Source organism: Lissotriton vulgaris, chromosome 4_1 (genome assembly GCF_964263255.1).
Source record: "Lissotriton vulgaris chromosome 4_1, aLisVul1.2, whole genome shotgun sequence".
In the NCBI taxonomy this organism is placed as follows: Eukaryota; Metazoa; Chordata; class Amphibia; order Caudata; family Salamandridae; genus Lissotriton; species Lissotriton vulgaris.
Window position 1 is genome coordinate 244,983,551 of NC_141691.1, and position 21,639 is coordinate 245,005,189.

Consider the following 21,639-nt stretch of genomic DNA (forward strand, 5'->3'; position numbering starts at 1 on the left):
CAAAATGGAAGAGAGACTCACGCCAATGATGCCGGGTCTAACATGTGTCCCCTCCAGCTGAAATGTGGGGAGAACTACCATTCCCCTTGGGAGTTCTCTTCACTAAGGCAGAAAAATCTGGACAGTCCATCAGCGTTGACGTATTCTGTATCAGGGCGGTTTTGCACCGTAAAGGCCATACCCTGTAGGGAAATGGACCACCTCAACAACTTTGGGTTCTCACCCCTCATCTGAATCAGCCATCTGAAGGGCCTGTGGTCGGTCTGAACAAAGAAGTGAGTTCAAAACAAGTATGGTTTCAACTTCTTCAGCGTCCAGACCACAGCAAATGCCTCACGCTCAATTGCACTCCACCTCTGTTCCCATGGAAGTAACCTCCTACTGATGAAGGCTACAGGTTGGTCTAGGCCCTCTTCAATAATCTGTGATAGACCAGCCCCCACACCATGCTCTGAAGCGTCTGTCTGAACAATAAATTCATTTGCGAAGTTGGGTGCCTGAAGCACGGGTGCTGTGCACATGGCAGTCTTCAGGGCGTCAAAGGCCTTCTGACAGGTGTCAGTCCAGTTCACTTTCTTGGGCTGCTTCCTAGAAGTCAGCTCAGTCAAGGGTGCGACAATGTTGCCATACCCTTTGACAAACCTCCTGTAGTACCCTGTGAGTCCTAAAAAGGCTCTCATCTGTCTCTGAGTCTTTGGGGGTTCCCATGCTAGGATGGTATCAATCTTGGGTTGTAGGGGCGCCACCTGGCCGCTTCCTACCTGGTGACCCAAGTACACCATGGAACCCTGCCCGATCTGGCACTTACTCGCCTTGATCGGGAGGCCTGCCTTGCGCAGTGCCATCAACACTTCCCAGAGGTGCTGCAGATGTTCTTCCCAACTGTCATCCAGTTAACACCTTGTTGACCAACCTCTGAAAGGTGGCTGGGGCACTCTTCATCCCAAAGGGCATAACCCGGAATTGGTAGTACCTGTCTACAGTTGAAGAGGGGCCTTGTGCCTCTTCCACTTTTCCACTTGCCTGGCAAGTTTGACAGGTCCTACAAGGAGTATCTGAACTCCTCCGCATCTGAGGCCAATAAAAGTGGGAGACAAGCCTTTCAAAGGCCTTGTTCTGTCCCAGATGACCAGCTAAAGGAAAGAAAGAAGATCATTTGTTTTAACTTATAAGTCTGTCCTGAAGAAGGTGCTTAAAGACCTTTACGCACCGAAACGCGTCGACAAGGGACTTTCTTCAACCCATGTATTTTGAGGTTAGAATACCATAATTTTAATGTATGAATTTTAAATTTGTTTCTTTGAGCATTAAACTAGAATAGGAATTGTTTTATGTATTAGAACAGGATTGTTTTCGAGTGTATGCTTGAAAAAATGTTTTGTTATTAGTATTACACGTACACCTACTAAGAGAGGGTACGTGTGTTGCTGCACTCTACCAGAATTGAAAACTTTAATTAATCATCTGCAGGGGCATGATTTAGGTGTCACCTTGCGCTGCATTTGTTTTAAATTCTTGTTGCATTTCAGGCAGGGGGTACGATTGAGGTGCTCGCACTGCAACCCATTGACCTTTTAATTGTTCTCTGAGCATTGCTAGCTCCTGGGGTGCACGCTGCTATGAGAGGGCAGGGGGGCACTTCAACAGGCACCTGTACTGCGTGTTTTTTAAAAATCCTTGTGGAAATAATTTGCGCCACTGTCACTGTATTTTTGTGTACTCCAACTCCCCGTTCCTCCCCGAGCTGTGCTCGTGGTGTGGAGGGAGGTCTTACTTTCTCTTTTTTACTCACTTCCGGCGGAAGCGGGGGGAACGGTCTAGTCTTCCTGCCGCCTCCTCCCTACATAACGCAGGAGAGAGCCGGGCACTGGACCTACTAAGAGAGGGTACGTGTGTTGCTGCACTCTACCAGAATTGAAAACTTTAATTAATCATCTGCAGGGGCACGATTTAGGTGTCACCTTGCGCTGCATTCGTTTTAAATTCTTGTTGCATTTCAGGCAGGGGGCACGATTGAGGTGCTCGCACTGCGACCCATTGACCTTTTAATTGTTCTCTGAGCATTGCTAGCTCCTGGGGTGAACGCTGCTGTGAGAGGGCAGGGGGGCACTTCAACAGGTGCCTGCACTGCGTGCTTTTTTAAAATCTTTGTGGAAATAATTTGCGCCACTGTCACTGTATTTTTGTGTACTCCCACTCCCCGTTCCTCCCCGAGCCGTGCTCGTGGTGTGGAGGGAGGTCTTACTTTCTCTTTTTTACTCACTTCCGGCGGAAGCGGGGGGAGCGGTCTAGTCTTCCTGCCGCCTCCTACATAACCGATGTGCTGGCCGACGTGCAGCGAACGAGTGCAGCGGGCGCGACGGTGGTGCGCCGGAGTCGTGCCAGAGTCCTGCCCGACTGCGCCCGTCTGCGACCAGCAGGGACCAGGGGCCCCTCCCCATGCCTCTATAAAATCCACACTCTCGTACTCCAGTGAGACCCTGACGAGCCTCAGGCCTTTACAATGCCTGCGTCATCCTACTCTGTCTTGCCATCTTGCCCCTCTAAGCTGCCCAGAGTGCCATTTGTCCTTATCATCCCTTCCTTCTTCGCTGGACATCACCTCCTCTACTTTTCTGCAAACCTCATCACGGCACAAACCCCTCAATTCCCCTCCTGACCTCACTTTCATTAGTCTAAATTGCAGGTCCTTACCGAAACATAGGAATGACATCTTTGACCTTATCACCTCCGCTCAACCAGCCGCTATGTTTCTCACGGAGACTTGGCTGAACAACAGCTCTAGCCCTGACATAGCCTCTGCCCTCCCAGATTACTATACTTATGTAGGTAAAAATAGAGCGGATAAGGAGGGAGGCGGTATAGCAATCATTTTTAAAAGAATTTACTTGTGGAAGTGGGAAGACTTAGCTATTCCTAATTGCGAAGCCGGCTTGTTTAAACTGCTGCTCTCCCCTAACTACACTCTTTCTGGCATTCTCATCTACCGTCTACCCGGTACAGCCAGTACTTGGGCCTCTTCACTTCCGGATTACATTGCTCCACTACTTTTGCACTCAACTAATTTCTTGGTCCTTGGAGACCTTAACTTACATCTTAACAACGCATCCTGCCCCACCAGCACACATCTTATACCAGATTTAGCAGCACTTAATCTTTCTCTTCATAACTCTGGCCCCACTCACAAGGCAGGAAATCTACTGGATCCCATCTTTTCTAACTTAGACACCATATCTTGTAACCCCCCCTGGCCCATTCCCTGGTCAGATCACTACATAATTAGTTTCTCTATAAAAACTGACTGGGCACCGAACATCCCTGGAAATTCCACGCTTCCTAGAGCTGGCAGAAACTGGAAGAATCTAGTTTCCAAAAAATTAAACTCCTGTCTTGAACACACCAGACCTCCTACCAATATGGCCATCATTGAGGAGGCGGCTGCTCTGCATAATTGGTTAACCTCCGCGGTCAATACTTGTCTCCCCCTACGCAAATTTAAACATAACTCTCATCACCCCCCTGCCCCATGGTTTACTGAACAACTAAAAGTTGAGAAATCTATATGTAAAAAGTTGGAACGTAAATGGCGTGTGCACTATGATCTTAGGGCCAAACAAACTTACAAAGATGCCCTTACCAAATACCATTCTCTTTGTAATATAGCCAGGGCGGAGCATGTTAATCGTACCATTGTAAATGCTCAGAATCGACCTAAAGCCTTATTTAAAGCTGTGCAGGAACTATCGGGCATGTCTTGCCTGCCCAAAGCTCCATGCCTGGACGAAACGCAATGCAACTCCCTGGCAGAATTTTTCACGACCAAAATCGAAACCATCTATGCTAACTTTGGAGTTCCCACGCACACTGCATCCTCCCCTGAGCTGGGCATGTCTGAACCCTTGTATGAATCAGAAACGAATACGCAAATGTGTCCGCACTCTTCGCCCCAGTTGACGGCATGGGACCCTCTTACTAATACTTCTTTACAGAAAATCCTGGGATGCATTAAATCTGGTTCCCCCTTGGATCCCATGCCCCCCCAAATCCTTCTAACTCTTGATCTTCCTGCACTCACTCTAATCCTAGAACTCCTGAATGCCTCACTCAGAGAAGCTAAGGTCCCGAGCATGTGGAAGCACGCGATGATTGTGCCCCTACTAAAGAAAGCCAATGCTGATCCCAATAATCCTGCTAATTCCCGTCCCATCTCTCTCCTTCCGATCTGGTCCAAAATCTTGGAAAAGCACATTAATAAACAGCTCACCACTTACATTGAAGCAGGCAACTTCCTCCATCAGTCCCAGTCTGGTTTTAGGGCTGGTTTCTCGACCGAGTCGACTCTTCTCGGGGTCTCTGAGACCATTCGATGCCAGGTAGACAAAGGGGAAACAGTGGCACTCATCCTATTGGATTTGAGTGCCGCTTGTCATACTGTTTCCCATTCCATCCTTCTTACTGCCATAAAATCCATCGGCATCAGTGGCTCAGCTCTCGGTTGGGTGGCCAGCTATCTCTCTGACCGTACGTTCCAAGTTTTCTCCCCTTCCTCAGCCTCTAAAATTCATCACTCCACCCGTGGTGACCCTCAGGGCTCTATTTTGAGCCCATTGTTCTTTAACTTATATGTTAGACCCCTTGCCACCATTGCGGAGCAAGCCGGACTAATCATCTCTTCTTACGCTGATGATACTCAGATCATCTTTTCACTCTCCACAGGTCAAAACTCCTCTACTTCATCCCTTCACTCTGGTATTAATAACATAGCTAGTTGGATGCATGACAACAAATTAAAATGAAATGGGGATAAGACCAAGCTTCTTTTGTTTGGCCCCAATACCACACTTTGGGGTCACCACCATTGGCCACAGCAGTTGGGTTCCCTACCTATTCCCTCCAAGACAGCTCGCAACCTAGGCATCCTATTTGATGATCAGCTGTCGATGAGGCAACATGTGATCAAGGTCTCGGCCACCTGTACTACCATCATCAAGTGGCTGAGAAAAATCATATGGATGCTTCCCCATGACACCCAGAGAACTGTAGTCCAAGCGTTAATTACGTCCCGGCTGGACTATGGGATTGTTCTTTTTCTGGGTGCATGCAAGGAGGTTCAAAATATGGCCGTTCGATTACTCTGCAATCTTCCCAGAACCACTCCCACTTTGGCTTCGCTGCGCAGCCTTCATTGGCTCCGCATTGAAAACTGCTCTAAATTCAAGGCCCTCTGTATCATGCATTGCATTAAGTCAGGCAATGCCTCTCTCTACTTAAGAACTTTGGTTCATCAATATTGTCCCCCCCGCACTCTCCGTTCATCGACCCAAGAAAGATACCAGGTCCTTCGCATCAGGAGAGCCAGAATGGGCGGTCGCTCATTTGCTTATTTAGCCCCTTCCCTGTGGAACGCCCTACCTCTTTCCCTACGTCTGAATCCTGCTATCTTAGGTTCTGCAGAGACCTCAAGACCTGGTTATTCAACCTTTAGACCCTCCAGACTCTTTAGAGACCTTTCTGCAATTAACTGTTCCTCTCTCTTCTGTTTAGCGCTGGAAAACCTCCGGGTAGCTGCACGCTGTATAAAATTAAACATAATAATAATAATAATAATTATGAAAATGATTTTAACTGGATGAGAATAAAATGTTGAGAGACATAAGTAACTTCAGTGTTGTACAGTAATAAATACCTAAAGTCACGGTTTGAACACTAGTAACGCAAGATTAGTGTGTAGACCAGTTGGTCACAAAGTGAAAGTTAATGACACAGAAATCAATTTCTTTTGATACTGTCTGACACCCAGTCCTTTCTGGTTCTCTGGGAAACTCTCTTCTTTTGAAGGAAGACTCAACATCTCTAAATGCGCCTTCCTCTCCCCCTTAGCCCAAGGTGAGCTTTCTAAATCATGGCCTAACAGACAATCAACAGGCATGGATGGCCTCACAGCTACTTTAAGAGTTCCAGGGACCCCCCCACTCAAACGGAACTTGAGCCACCTTGCAACCGCTCTCTGTGTTGTCAGCGGCAACAACTGGGAAGAATGCATTGGGGACTACCTGCTCTTCAGACACCAAGTGACACTTGACAGCTGTCACACTTGCTCCTGTGCCTCTCAGAGCCTCCACTCTATGGCCATTGATGATCACCCTCTGCCTTTATTTCTTAGTGTTATCAGGCAGTTGAGTTCTAGGGACCATCTCAAAGTCTCCTAATGAGACAAGGGACATTTCTGCAGGACCCCACCCACCTTGGGTACCCATCTCCTCCCCACCCAGAGCTACACTGGCCATCTGACGGGGTGGTGCACGGGGTGGCACATACTGACCCTTTTGGGGACACTGGGGATCATATCACGGTGTCCCACCGCTTACACTGAAAGTAGGTAACATGCCCCCTATGAACAGATTTACCTGTCGGGGGGTCTGACTTCTTCTCAGGGGGAGGCTGAGCTCCCTTACCTTGGTTGCCTTGGGAATTACTTTGGGGCCCTTTCTGGAACTCCCTCTGTTTACCCCTGTCCCCCCTCACTCTTCTGCTGGGGACCCTGCCCACCTTTGGAAAGTCTCCCACAAGACTCTTGTGGACCCTGGTACTGACCCAGCGGTCCGCCTCTTCAGCAAGCTTTCTAAGGTTAGTCAACTTGCTATCAATAAGGTGCTGGCGTAGCTCTGGAAAACAATTGGCAGACAAGTGCTCCCTAGCAATCAAATCATAGAGCGCTTGAAAATTTTTAACCTGCTACCCCTCACCCAACCATCCATAGCTCTGCAAAAGGAAGACACATATTCTACCCAAGTGGTTCCCTCGAACTTCTTACAATTCCTGAACCTCTGTCTATAGAGTTCTGGAGTTAACCCATACCTTGTAATCAGTGCTTCTTTCATGTGGGCATAAGGCATCCTATGATCACTGGGCAAGTCTAACAAAGTATCCCTACCTTCAGTTAAAAAGGGGCCCCACAACCCCGCTCCCCAATCCTTCTCAGGGACCCGGTGGGCCAACATTGCTATTTTATAGGCCGCAAACCACTGCCTAATATCTTCACTTTTGTGGAAATCTTTGATGACATCCTTGGGAATATGTACCCTGCCTTCTGAAGGCACAGACGGTGTGCTGCCACCAGAGGGATTGATTTCTAAGTCCATGGCCTTGATCTCAAACTCCCTCAACACCCTCTCATGTTCCATTCTTATTCTCTCTCTTTCCAAAGACAACCTGTTATTCTCTGTTTCCCTCTGACTCTCCATCTTAAGCTTAGCCAACTTCAGCTTCAGAGCCCTATTTCTCTCCCTGTCTTCTAACTCTCTGGGGGACAGGCCTTTGGAAGAGCTACTGCTGCCAGGTGGAGAGAGTCCCCCTCCCCTAGCTGAAAACACTTGTCTCTCAATAGGCCCATCTGCATCCACAACTGGCTCCACCACAAGATCAGGGGCATTTCTTGTTTCTACCCAGGCCCTCAGCGCCTTTTGGTAGTCTTCCTTTTTAGAAATGCCTGGTGTAGCAACTTTCAATTTCCTGCACAGATGTTTGAGCTGTTTCACAGTGTAGGTATCCAACCTCTCTTCCTCAAATTCAAGATCCATAGATGCAACAGATGCTGGTTTACTCATGGTAGTAAAAAAATGGGAGTTTTTAGGAAAAACTAACAGTCCAAGAAAAAAGATTCTAAACAAAATTATGTGGTCATGTTTGGTTTGCACTCACTAGTAGTGTACACCAATAACTGTATATGAAACACAAATGCAAAATCCAAATCCTCACCGCTGACCACCAATGTTAGATCTGGGGGTCTCTAGTTGGCAATGATATTCACCTTTGTCCAAATAGGGACCCTTACTTATAAGTGTGGGTAAGGGGATTACACTCCTTAATAACCCCTGCTCACCCCCCTTGGTAGCTTGGCATGAGCAGACAGGCTTCTCTCAGAGGCAGTGTGTTAAGCATTTGTGAATATACACAGTAAATCAGTGAAAACACTACAGATGGACACAACTTAGGTTTAATAAAAATAAGTATTTTTTATGTAGACTGAAACACAAGACCACAAACGACAAAAATCCACAATACTACACTTAAGATTGCTTTAAAGATGATCAAAGTTACTTAGTTCAAGTTGATGATAGAAGCGACAAAGTTCTCAACAAAGTACCTGGATGCGTAACACAAAGTACACAAAAGCTCGCAAAAGGGGAGATGCCTCGGTTCCGTGATCCAGGGAGATGATGCATCATGCCTCAATGCTTGCGCAGAGTAGGGGATGCGTCGTAATCCTTACAGGTGCGAGGTGATGTGTAGATTCTCGGCCTGCGGGCCCATTGCGGTGCGCAAGCTGGCGCCTTGATGCAATGATTCGGTTGCGATGCGAGAAGATGGCGCCCTTGATGCGGCGATGTGGGGACGATGCGTAGACGCCCTGGCAGCCTTGCGACGACTCTGTAATTTGGAGCTGCGACAGGCCCTGCGACATGCTTCTCCGGTGATGTGAGGGCGACTCTCTATCGCGTCACGCTTCTCTGGTGATGCGACATTAGGCATCTTCGATGAACACACGCTTTCAGGGAGATGTGGCGAAGGCTCGCTTCCCCGGTGATGCGACGATTTCACGGGTGCACTTGGCCAAGTCGACATGGCAGTGCTAGACTGCACACAGGCCTTGCAATGGCAGGCCTGAGACACATTTTACCAGCTGCTTCTGTGGGTGGCACAACCAGTGCTGCAAGCCCACCAGCAGCATTTGATTTATAAGCCCTGGGCACACACGGTGCACAGTACTAGGGTCTGACAAGTAAATCAAATAACCCAATAATGCAATCACCAATTAGTACATCAATTTAACATAGAAGCCAAAGACAACATGAAAAGACAAGCTGACAGACATGGACGTCCTGCCCCTAATTATGTGGTCGGTGATCGGGTGTGGCTAGCATCCATCAATCTCAGGTTGGAAGGACCACGTAAATTACAACCTAGATATGTAGGACCCTTCACAGTCTCCAAGATTATCAATCCTGAGGCCATTAAGCTAGATCTACCACCAGAAATGCAAATACATCCAGTCTTTCACACTTCCCTGCTTAAGCCCTACCAAGTACCCTCCTGTCCAGAACCTCGACCACCCCCCATTGATGTGAATGGTGACTTAGAATACAAAGTGAGGCGTATTCTAGATTCCAGATGAGTAAGAAGTAGATTACAGTACCTAGTAGATTGGGTTGGATATCCCCCAGAGGATAGGTCTTGGGAACCTGCAGAACAGGTACATGCACCTTCGTTAATCAGAAGGTTCCACGCATTGTATCCCACTAAACCACGGCCTGTGAGGAGACCTTTAGGGGGGAGAACTGTTAGACCTCGAACAAGGGCTACACGACAAACACTAAGAAGACCATAATGCCTTGTATGGGGTTTGAACCATGTGCTATCCCATACTGCTTTGCGCTGAGTCACCTGATGTCAGGGGAGGTTCTTAAACTATCAGAGACGTAATGGCGGCGCTTGGCTTTCCAGCTCAGTCCTGCAGTGTCCTGTTTTGGATTCCCTTTTTTCCTGCCTCACTACATTGGGAGATACGCTTAACCTTTGGACTACGGATTCCCTCCTGGTTTGGCAACTTGCTGGTTCGTGTGCCTGCGTGTTTGTTTGTCGCCTTTGCGGCATCCTGCCGAGTCTGGTCTCCCATCACCCCCTCCCTTGATGTCCCAGAGTTGCGGATATTCGACAGCGGCTTACCTGGAAAACCACTGGGTGATTCACTCCCTCGTGTGTGCGCTGCCTGTCCCGGCATCTAGCATACGCGCCTGAACTATGATACTGGGCGTTCCTGTGGAGAAAAGGGTAGAGGCTTCCTTCCATTTTTTTTAGTTTGAGAACTTTACGCGAACAAACGCCTGTGCTAATCCTTGTGCGCCGAAGCATCTGGACAACACGCATTGATCCATTGCGTGTGACTCGCTGGGTGCTTTTTCCTACTTGAAGAGTTTCCTGGATATCACGCATCGATCCTTCTCCTAAGTCTTACCCGGATACTTGGGTTGCTACTGACTTTACTTTGTTGCTCTACGAACTCCTTAGAAAGACTTTTGTTTTTTTTTCTTGTTCTCACTAAGGATTCCTGGAACTTCCCTTACTCGTTTATTTGGGACCTTGGTGCAACATTTGCACAAACCTTTTGTTTTATTCAAGAGACCACGACCTTAGGTATCGAGCTTTCCTACCTTATGTTCGCTGGTGAGTATGGGATAGCCCATAGTTGGAGAGTGTAACATTGACTCAGTTTGTTATTTCCTGCCTTGATAAGCATTATAATTAGTTCTTGTTTTGTGTTCTCCTCCTCTGTAGTGATTCCCTATTCCAGTGAGAGCCACTCCACCCTTCCTGATTAAGGCTCTTAGCTGCGGACATATTGACTTGGTCTCTTCATTTTCTGAAGAGGTTCTTTCCTCACTGTTGTGTTTTCTGTGACACAGAGAGGAAAACCCCTTTGGGAAACATGGAGGCATAGCTTCGCTTCTGGGATATTGGTATTCCTGCCTGGACACATCTTGCGCCCGACACATCCCATCTATAGGCGGGAGTGAGACGGGGAGGTGTCCCAAGGTGCCCCAACCGCAGTCACAGGGCCTGGAGAGTTCTTTTAGGGAACCCCAGGTTGGGAGCCGAGGCTGTCCTGATGTGCCATCCAGTGGAAGGGATCCACTTATGTCAGGAGAACCCGGAGCATCAGTAATCGGAGCTCCAGTGGTTCGGGGGTCTGACCAGTCACAGGGTTTAGATCCTGGACTGGGGTTCCAGGTTCAGGGGTTGCCTCACCTGGAGGGTGGGGTACCTGTAATTAAGGCCCATACCAGTTTGACTCCCAGGGGTACTTCTCCCGGTGGGAGGGTGCGGAACTCTGGGAGGGGGTGCAGAGGGAGGAAGGTCTCTCCTCTGTCACCGGCTCAGCCACAGGGCGCAGATCCCAGGTTGGGTGGCCAGGTTGAGGGTTTGCAGGACCTGGCGGGTGGGACATCTGTAATCAGAGTCCCCCCGTATTTGACACTCATTGGTACTACTCTAGTTATGAGGGTGCGGAACTCTGGGAGGGAGTGCAGGGGGAGGGAGGACTCGCCCTGTCACCAGTTCAACCTAAGGGTTTCGGCCCTGGTTGGGGAGAGAGAGGTTGTCTGAGGGTGTCCCCGGGAGAAGGAGATGGCGGAACCCTAGGAGGCGAGGTAGGGGGAGGAGAGCCTCGCCCCTAAGGGCTGGTCAGCCTGAGGGTGTAGACCCCAGATGGGTGGACCAGTGGTAATTTGGAAGGAGGAGAGTGGTCCAAGGGTACTACAAGCCTGAGGCTAGAGCCTCCCACTCTGTGAAGGAACAAGGGCCAGAGACCGTCCTGGCCACACCCCACTAGAGAACACCAGTGGGGTGGTTTGGTTGTTAAAGGGAGGGTGGCGAGAGAGAACCATCTGGTTCCAGAGTGGAGAGGAAACAGCAGGTGCTCCTGTAGTTGCGGGCCTTGGTCAACCTTTTTCCGCCCCAAGCAGGGAAGTCCATCAAGGCAATGATTGGCCTACCCTGGGGGGGGGGGGGAGGGGGGTGGGGAGTTGTGTTGGACCTGGCCCTTTACCCCCAGAATTTTTCGCTTTTTGACCCCCTAATTTGGGAAGTCTCACCCATGGTAATAAACCTGTATAGGCCATGTGTGGTAAGAGTTGCTCTGTTTTAGAATGTAATGTCACGAAATGGTGTGCAGGAAATATTCCCCCATTTTAGAAATGCACCTGACTGAAATGTTCTGATTGCGCCTGGGGACGGAAATCACCGCCGCGGCCCGGCGCTGTCGAGGAGATCCCCCTCCCCCCCCCGCTGTGGTGGGCATCGTTGCGGCGGCCCCCGGAGTGAAGAAAGGGCCGCGTTAGGCCCTGAGGCCGCCGTCATCCGCATCACGTGACGCGGGCGCCCGGCCGCGTCACTGGCCGCACCCCCGCCTTTCCGGCACTGCGATTGGTCCTCACCGCGGATTGGGAGTGAGGCCGATTGGGGGCCGGAAGAACCCAGCCGGCAGTGTTGCGGAGCTCCCGGGGCGAAGAGGGAGCTCCGTTGGTGTATTGAGACCGGAGCGGGTGCCCACCCCGCCGGTCAGTGCCTTGCACAGGAGCAGAGAAGAAAGATTGCCCGCGCCGGAAAGAAGCCTGCAGCCTCGTGGAGGCTGCCTCGAAGTCCCGGGTCCCCGTGAGAGAGGAGGGGCCCGGGTGAAGCTGAAGCCGGCCGGAGGGCTGCCCCGCCTGTCTGTGCTCCCGTGAGGAGGAGCAACACCCGAGGAAGCCCCGGGTCCCCGTGGGAGAGAGAGGGACCCGGGTGAGAAGCTAAGCTGTTGGCTGGGCTCCCGCGAGAGAGAGGGAAGCCCCGCTGTGCCACCGATACGGAGTGAGAGGGAGGAGGCGTCGAGGCACGTGTCGGTGCCTGCCCCTCCCCCCACCTTGAGTGAAATTCCCCGAGGACCCCTCCGAAGGGGGTCAGAGCCCACAGGAGAAGACCGCGTGGAGCCTCCTGACCGGCCCCCTCGACAAAGGGGCCAGCAGTGTGGTGAGAGCCCGGAGCCAGGACGTACCAAGGAGCCCGGTGAGTGGGGGCTCAGCTGCGTGGCGGTTGGGGGCTTGAGTCGGGGCACACGGTCGGTGCCCGCCCCCCTTTCCTTAGGAGACTGTTGTTGGGCCCTGGTGCCCCCCCGCAAGGCGACTGAACCGGGCCAGAGCCCGCCGGTCAAGTACTGAGCGACCATCTGTTGTGGGTCTACAGCTCCTCTAAGGGAGTGTTATTCGCATGATGAGAGATTTGGGTTTACCCTAAGGAAATATTTATTCCGGCACAGTGACCGGGTTATAGAAAATGTTTGATTATCCCTGCCCATGATTGGAGGTGTCCGGCCTGGGGTTCCCATCCTACCTTCGATACCTAGTGTGTATGCCTAAGGTTTTATTGAATACAAGGTGCCTACTTACCTGATGAGATGGTTATCTCCCTGGCCTAAGGTGATGAGACCGATACCTAATGTTGATGCCCTCATGCTTTCATGAAGGTCCTGGGCCGAGTAGTTATCCAGTACCGGTTGATTCCTGATATGTTTTGGAGGCCCTGTGTTTAATGAGTTTGTGCCTAAAGTTGGATACCCACAGGTTGAGGCATCACAAGCGGCCTAGTGTTTTATTCCCACAGGCAGATGGTGGAGTAAACCTTGATGTGCCGTCTATTACAGGTGTTCCTGCTTGATGTTAATGCTGGGTGATCCCTATTCTTTTTGCAGGAGACGCCAATGCCAGCTATTTTGGGTTCTTACCCCAAATGTTTGATTTCATGCTTAATGGGCTTCCACGCCAAGTGTTTTCTTCCCTCATATGGATGTCGCTGACGTTATATGCCAAGTGCTAACCTTTTTATATTTCAGCTAGACACTATGGACTTATTTACAGTTTCAGCCTTGTTCCCAATTCCCTTGTAAATAATCCCCCAGGCATAGACTGCCCTGGCGCTCGCTAGCGCCCCTTTGTGATTACGGCCTATATTATGTTTACCCTTGGAGGTTGGAGACAATAGAGAACTTATTATTTTTCCAACTCAAGCAGTGTCGTGCCTCTTTTGTGGTGTGCCTGGTGTGTCGTTTGTGGGTACTGCTTGAGTGCTTCACATGTCCTCCGAAGTTTGGCCTGCCCGCTCTGCTCCATGCTACCCCCCCTGGAGATTTGGTAACCCCATTTCTTACACCTTCACTTCTTCCTCATCCCTCTTCAAAGGACTACACAGGCAGGGGTGAATGGCCTCTGCTTCTATGTGGTTTGTACTCTCAGCATTGTCTTTATGAAGGAGATGAATTCCTGCTCAATGCTCGGCAACAGTAGCAGAGGGAGGGCACTTTCCTAAAGATACCTGTAAAATACAGGTCAGGGCGCCATAGTAGGTACCCACTATAATTTCCTCAGCCTATATATCCTCCCACAACTCGTCACTTCCACATTGTCACCTATAGGGGGCTCGATGCTTTCCCTTCCAACCAACAAGCTCATCATGGGGAGTGACTTTAATCACATGATGGGTCCCACGGATTCCCTTTGAGGCCCCGGGGCAGAACCCAGGAAAAGGAGGAGCCTTGCCCGGAAAGGGAGGAGCCTTGAGTCAAGATGAAGAATCTGATGAGAGAAGCAGACATATTGATTGGGGAGTACAAGCAGGCTATTGCAGTAGCTTGTTCTGCTCATTAATAGAGTGTTGGTAAGGGATTTGTTAGTGTGGAGGAACAGGCGACTTCAGATTCTCTTGATACTGAGTGGCTTATTCAGGTCACTCTTATAGTAAGGAAAGATTCTAACTCAACACTGTTTATAAAAAAGAATGTGCTTTGGGAGAGGGTGTTTGGATGGTGTTGGGGAAGTTTGAGAAAGCAGATGAGGCTTGAAGATAGATTATTTCAATCTTTACAAAGTTAAGCTGTGGGAAGTACCATCTCTTGTCAAACTGAAATGAGACAGTCTGAGATTCTGGATTAAAGGAGGTGTGTGAAGCAGGGTTTCGGAGGTGTGGGGGTGAAGCTCTGAGTGTATTATAGAGGGCCCACGGTGGATACTTGAGTTGCAGATGGATCAGCCTCTGGTCTATTAACCATACTAACTGATTAACATTACTGTATTTACTTATTGTGAACATATGTAACAAGCAAAAGGTTACTCTAAACCTACTGTGTGCTGTAAACTACTGTCCCAAGGCTAATCTTATCAACAAACATAACACATCAGAATCAAAATACTTTAGGATAACTGAAACCGCAATTATAAATATTTCCTTTGATTATAACAAAAGAGCACTTTACGGAACAAGTTGGTTTGGGTGCATACATGCCCCAAAAACATTTTCTACTTGGAGCATTTGGAATTTGCCAGAAATTAAATGCTACTTCCCACTACTGTCAATTCACAAGAAAAGTGCAAAATTCAAGTATGGCCTTATTGTGATTCTACAAATTTCATCTACAAATATTAACACCACAAACATGATCTACCCATTATTAGAGGTGCACAAAATTATCACGCATCACAGATAGAGGATTAGATGCCATACACTGAGTCCTCATCTATTGGCTCACTATTTACAGAAAAAGCACACACCTGATGAAATACAATGGTTGGTTCTATACAAAGCACAACTAGAACAGAGAGGTGATAATTGAAAAGTCCTCTTTGAGAATAAAGAAGCACTTGTATTGGACTTATTAATGCAGTATGACAAGAACATCAAGAAAAAGAAGAGATGGTAAGACAGCCATTTATTCTCTTGCAACCAGACACAGTTAGTTTCACTTAAAATGGGACAGCACATACAACCAAATATCGCTTATCAGTTCACCACACCAAATCTCTCCTGTAGCGGCATTTACATTTTTAATATGGATTGTTCAGTTCTTTGAGCATGTTTGAAAGAAATAAGGTGTGATTATGTTTGTTTTTTATTCAAGTTATTTATTTCAGCATTTAACCACGAACATCACACATTGTTAATCTGGTTTCAGAATGATATAGTGTAAAATGTCCGTTGTCGAAGTGCCATCAGTAAATGTATTTCTGTGTATAACCCATACAATTGTCAAATACGTGCTATGAACATTGCTGTACTACCTACTAACAATTCAATAACCTTATCTTTCGAAATGGCACAGCTGAGTTAAAATGACGTATGAGGGTATGTTCACGTCCCTTTCATCATCGCCACCTTTTTCTTTGATGTTTTTTTTGTGTGAGGCCAAAACAATTCCATTGACCGCACTCCACTTCAACTTTTCTTGTGCAAACATCTTGGCTGATACCTACGTCTGAACGATTTCATTTTTTAGTCACATTATTATCTTTATTTTGCCGTCTGAGGAGGTGTAATCATTTGGGATATGCTTTCAATTTTAAAAACTTCCAGTGCATTGATTCAGTCTCTTTGAAGAATTTCTATAGCGAGTTAAATATACTATATTACTCTCCATAACGAGTACTTTTTAAGATGTGATCGACCTTGACACTTGTATAAAAAAAATCTTTCACGTCCATCACTCCTGACAAAAGGACTTGAGGTGTATTTGCTGTTATAGGATGATGACTGACCAGTTGGAAGCACTAACAATATTAAAACTTTGTGCAATGGATAAAAGACTGGTAGACAATCATATCTGTAACTGATGAACATTTAAATCCCTGGGTATTTGGTCATATAAACTTCTGCAGAACAAAATTGTTATTTAGAAAATGTAAACATGTGTAACATAATGTCTTAACTGTGGAACTTCAAGGTATATTGAATCGCAAATATGTAATATATATTTCGAATGCATAATTTTGAGAGAAATTTCTGTAAGGATAAGCATTCAATTTTAATACCTTGTTTTAAGAATGGCATTCAATTTTACAGTGAATGAATGCTGATTTAGAAGGCCAGGGGTGATTGAGGTGTATCTCAAGAAAGTTTATTTAGCCACGTCCAGTTATTTTATGAGGGTAAGGGCTGTGTAGTAAATGATGAAGAATATGAAAGAAATAGTGATACAGCTGAAGTTTAGGCTTTGTCCTCCTGACAATTTAAATTATTAAAATGTGATCCCTTGCTGGGTCCAATGTTATTTGCTTCTGAAACTATGTAAGGCACTTCAGGTGAAAGGGCTGGTGACTGAAAGGGCTGGTGACTGAAACATCAATGTACTAAAGTTTAAAATTGGCCACCGGCCCTGGGCACCGCACCCAAGCCAACGGACCATGCACGCAATCTGGAAACAGCAATGCTCTCACACACACTCACAAGGTATAATACTGGTAGTAAATTCATGAAAAACAAAGCATGTGTAACAAAAAGTAGACAGATGCAGAATCCCGGGTATATTTCTTAAGGTGGGTTGTTTAATGAGTCCACAACCGGCTTTGTACGGTCCACAACCAGCCGACACGTGTTTCGTCGTGTGAGGATAAGTCACAACGACTCTTCAGGGCTTGTGGCACAATCTGCGCGTAAGCAGGTCAGCAAGGAAGAAATTCCTGAGGATAATATTCAGTGCTTAAATGGTATTGTATCTGTAGAAATTATATCCGATTCAACGTGTTTCCAGCGAACAGGAGTGTGTTCTACTGTCGACAATGAGCCCACAATGTAAACGGGTGCTCAATAAATATACGCTTAATACGTGTGTGTGTTAGGCAGGTACCGGGGGGGATCCACCTCTTGTTCGTGACACAGCAAAAAAGTAGTTTCGCTCGCAGTCTCGGTGTTATGTTCAGATCTATGGTATCCCTCCTCTTGTGTTTCCCGGTCGCCGTTTTCCGAGGGACGGACGGAAAACGGCGACCGGGAAACACAAGAGGAGGGATACCATAGATCTGAACATAACGCCGAGACTGCGAGCGAAACTACTTTTTTGCTGTGTCACGAACAAGAGGTGGACCCCCCCTCGGTACCTGCCTTATACACACACGTATTAAGCGTATATTTATTGAGCACCCGTTTACATTGTGGGCTCATTGTCAACAGTAGAACACACTCATGTTCGCTGGAAACACGTTGAATCGGATATAATTTCTACAGATACAATACCATTTAAGCACTGAATATTATCCTCAGGAATTTCTTCCTTTCTGACCTGCTTACGCGCAGGTTGTGCCACAAGCCCTGAAGAATCGTTGTGACTTATCCTCACACGACGAAACACGTGTCGGCTGGTTGTGGACCGTACAAAGCCGGTTGTGGAATCATTAAACAACCCACCTTAAGATATATATCCGGGATTCTGCATCTGTCTACTTTTTGTTACACATGCTTTATGTTTTTCATTAATTTACTACCAGTATTATACCTTGTGAGTGTGTGCGAGAGCATTGCTGTTTCTATGTAATGTGAGAGTCTTTCATGATTTTCCTCTGAACGGTTAAGGGCTTTTCCGTTCGCTCTAACGCACCATACTTTTACCTAGCTATTAACACCTTGGCTGCTAATGGTTTTCCCCTCCTGTGCTGATAGATCTAGAACCCTATAGTTTCATGACGAGCTCAGCTCGTCATCAGCACAGCTCAACCGTGCCTCATGACGAGCTAAGCTCGTCATGAGCATCGAAGGGGTTAAGAACTCCTTAACGTAAACACTAGGCAAAGCGCCTTGCTTATCTGAAATCTTTGGTCAAAAAAAAACCCTTGCAGCTGCATGCACGCAACCTGGGCTTCATCCTGGACTCCTCCCTCATGATGACCAAGCAAGTCAACGCCGTCTCATCGTCCTGTTTCAACACCCTGCGCATGCTCCGAAAAATCTACCAATGGATCCCCACCGAAACCAGGAAGACAGTCACCCAGGCCCTCGTCACCAGCCGCCTGGACTACGGAAACACCCTCTACGCCGGAACCACAGCCAAGCTCCAGAAAAGACTACAGTGCATCCAAAACGCCTCGGCAAGACTCATCTTGGACATCCCCCGCCACAGCCACATCTCAGCCCATCTGAAGAACCTGCGCTGGCTCCCCGTCAGCAAGAGAATCACATTCCGACTCCTCACCCACGCACACAAGGCTCTCCACGATGCGGGCCCCAAGTACCTCAATAACTGCCTCGCATTCTACACGCCTACCCGCCAGCTCCGCTCCGCCAGCCTCGCCCTCGCCACCATCCCACGTATTCGCAAAGCCAACGCCGGCGGAAGATCCTTCTCCTACCTTGCAGCCAAGACATGGAACTCCCTCCCCACCCACCTCCGGCTGACACAGGACCATCTTGCCTTCAGGAAGCAACTCAAGACCTGGTTGTTTGAGCAGTAGCGACCCCCGCTCAGCACCTTGAGACCCTAACTGGTGAGTGGCGCGCTCTACAAATTCCTTGATTGATTGATTGACCGATATTCAGAGCTTCAACATCTTTGGAACAATCAGTACTGTTTCCATACAACTGCTGCTTAAGGGAGGAAAGGTTTATCTAAATTTCCTCAACTCTCTTCCTGCAACCCTCTTTTAGCCAATTATACCCACCTATCATCTCCAAACACTTGATAGTTATGTGACATGTTGCACTGTACAAATACACAAAATACATCAAAAGAATGAAAGGTAAGAGAATCTGCACAACTCACCCTTTCAGCGCTCTTGAAGTACATTTTGAAGTCGGTGACGGTTAGTGTTCCACTCACTGCACCCATAAAGGGGCAGATATACATTACGTCTTTCACTGTGGAAAAGCAAAGCTTGCAGGAGTTAATGCTGAGGTTATGATATGGTTATGCAATGAAGATTAAATATTCAGTGAATTTCTCTACAGCCTCAGACAAAAGTGCCTTTGCTCATTAGATTCAGAAAAGGGGGTGGTGATGACCATAAGTGTGGAAGGGTATACTCAGATGTGAGTCCCTTGCTCACTGCACCATCAGGATTCAAGCAAGCCGGGCCGAAGACGGCTGAAATGCCAGAAACCGGTCCCCGGAAGCTTGTTTCCTTCCCAGTATAAGAATTGGCTTGGTAGTTTGGTCTGCCCTGTTCCCCTGATGCACTGGGCCAGGGACAGACTAATTTGCATGTAGCCAGGTTCTGAGCTGGGATGGTGCAGTGAGCTAAAAAACGGTGATGGATCAAGCCCTGATCATTGGACGGGGTAGGAGTGGTCTGCTTAATTCAGATACTCTGTCCATCACCACCCCCTTTTCTGAAATGTTTTGTCCACCATAAGCGTGGAAGGGTATACTCAGATGTGAGTCCCTTGCTCACTGCACCATCAGGATTCAAGCAAGCCGGGCCGAAGACGGCTGAAATGCCAGAAACCGGTCCTCGGAAGCTTGTTTCCTTCCCAGTATAAGAATTGGCTTGGTAGTTTGGTCTGCCCTGTTCCCATGATGCACTGGGCCAGGGACAGACTAATTTGCATGTAGCCAGGTTCTGAGCTGGGATGGTGCAGTGAGCTAAAAAACGGTGATGGATCAAGCCCTGATCTTTGGACGGGGTAGGAGTGTTCTGCTTAATTCAGATACTCTGTCCATCACCACCCCCTTTTCTGAATCGTTTGCTCATTAGAGACATTTTTAAAAACTAAATGTGAAAAACTGAGATTAAATACTAATGGACAGTATATAAAATATCACCATTGACACAAACAATACGATGCATTCTTTAATTTATTCTTTATATTGATGATAGTTTCGAAAGCAGATGAGGGGGAAGGCTGCTAAATTCTGGAGTGGATTGTGGGAGCAAATACCATCCAGGACTGTGCCGTACACATGACAGACACTTGAATTCTTTCAGGATTACGCAACAACATACAGCTCTCCTTAAAGTGGGCAGTGGTTGCAGGATTGCTTAGAAGCCAAGGGAAAGGGCTACTGAAGGACACTGTAGAAACATCTTGAACCTCCGTTTTTATTGTATTCCCTTATTAATTGATTTAGTTTTTGCATACAGACCAATGATACCCGACTAGGGCCAGAGCTACATTGAGGCCATTCCTGGAAGGCAGCTGCACATGGCTAAAAGATGGTGTTAGATTAAACAACATGACATTTTGTAGCAGTTTTCTTATGTGAAATGGAGCTTGCTCTTGGGGCCGTACAAATTATTGCTTCAGATTGGCAACTAAATAATGGTGTGTCTTATATCCTCCGTGTTTTGGCAGTCATGTACAGCGTTGGTCTTGGGAGGAACTGACTAAGCAGGATTGTAACCAAAAAAGCTAAACTGAAATGAACTGACAGGAATAAATAATGTTCACTCTTACTTTTGCTGACACCTAGTTGCACAAACAATTGCAGAAACTGAACTTAGTGAAAAGTTAGGAGGTTCCCTTAGGCAACAGTTGCAGGCTCTGACCAAAGCTCTTAGACCTTAGCAATGGCTAAATGTCCAATTACATTTTCATCCATCAGAAACCTTGGAATCCTAACTAACATAAGTAAACGTTATTTGCAAATTGTTTATTAAAGTCACTGAATGGGAGAACATTCACTGAATATAAATGTCTTATCAAGCAGAAAGCTTAGTACTAAATTCAAATTCTATTCCATCAACATGTGCCTACGTCTCAAGGAGCAGAAGAGGAAATAAGCAAAATTGATAACTTCATATGTGTTCCTAAATCTAACTCCTGATTTCATGCTATTAAGAGTTCAAGTTTCCTGCAAACAAGGACGTTTTTTGTGATAGAATATATTTTTCCCTTTTACTCAAGAGATGCTTGTGTGCACGTGATCAATTCGGTCCTTCAGATTAGACTATGGCTAGAGCTTCTCTCCTCGCCCTAGTGCAATGCACCTGAAATAACTTAGAGAACTCAATTTTTTAAGTGCAAAAGTATGCACGTTTAACGTGGCCTCATATTAATACTAAGAGAGAGAAATTGCCTTGTTCTTAAAGATCCCACAGAGCACATATGAGAGGCAGACCCATTTTGGTACTGGGTACATAACTATGTAATTCCTTTACTTTGTAGATCATGTGGAGTATAGATGAACATCAGACCATTTGAAGGTATGTGAGGACCTAGATATCCATACAGGTTCACTGTTGACAGGCTAGATTTACTGAAAACACCAAACCTCTCTCACCCAAATTAGGGAACAAAAAATGCCCTAATGCTCAACTTCTTCATTGGGCTAAGAAGCTGCATGGCTTACTGAAT

At 47.3% G+C, this 21,639-nt stretch overlaps 1 protein-coding gene across 12 annotated transcripts in view; it reads right to left on the reverse strand.

The window, feature by feature from the left end:
- The window catches only part of MTMR1 (myotubularin related protein 1), a 449,026-nt gene that overhangs the window by 329,819 nt on the left and 97,568 nt on the right, over positions 1-21,639 (reverse strand). For all 12 annotated transcript variants that reach the window (XM_086918594.1, XM_086918596.1, XM_086918593.1 and 9 more), the window contains one exon: positions 19,109-19,203. In XM_086918594.1, coding sequence (XP_086774720.1) covers positions 19,109-19,203 — 95 coding nt within the window. The remainder of the gene's footprint in view (positions 1-19,108; positions 19,204-21,639) is intronic.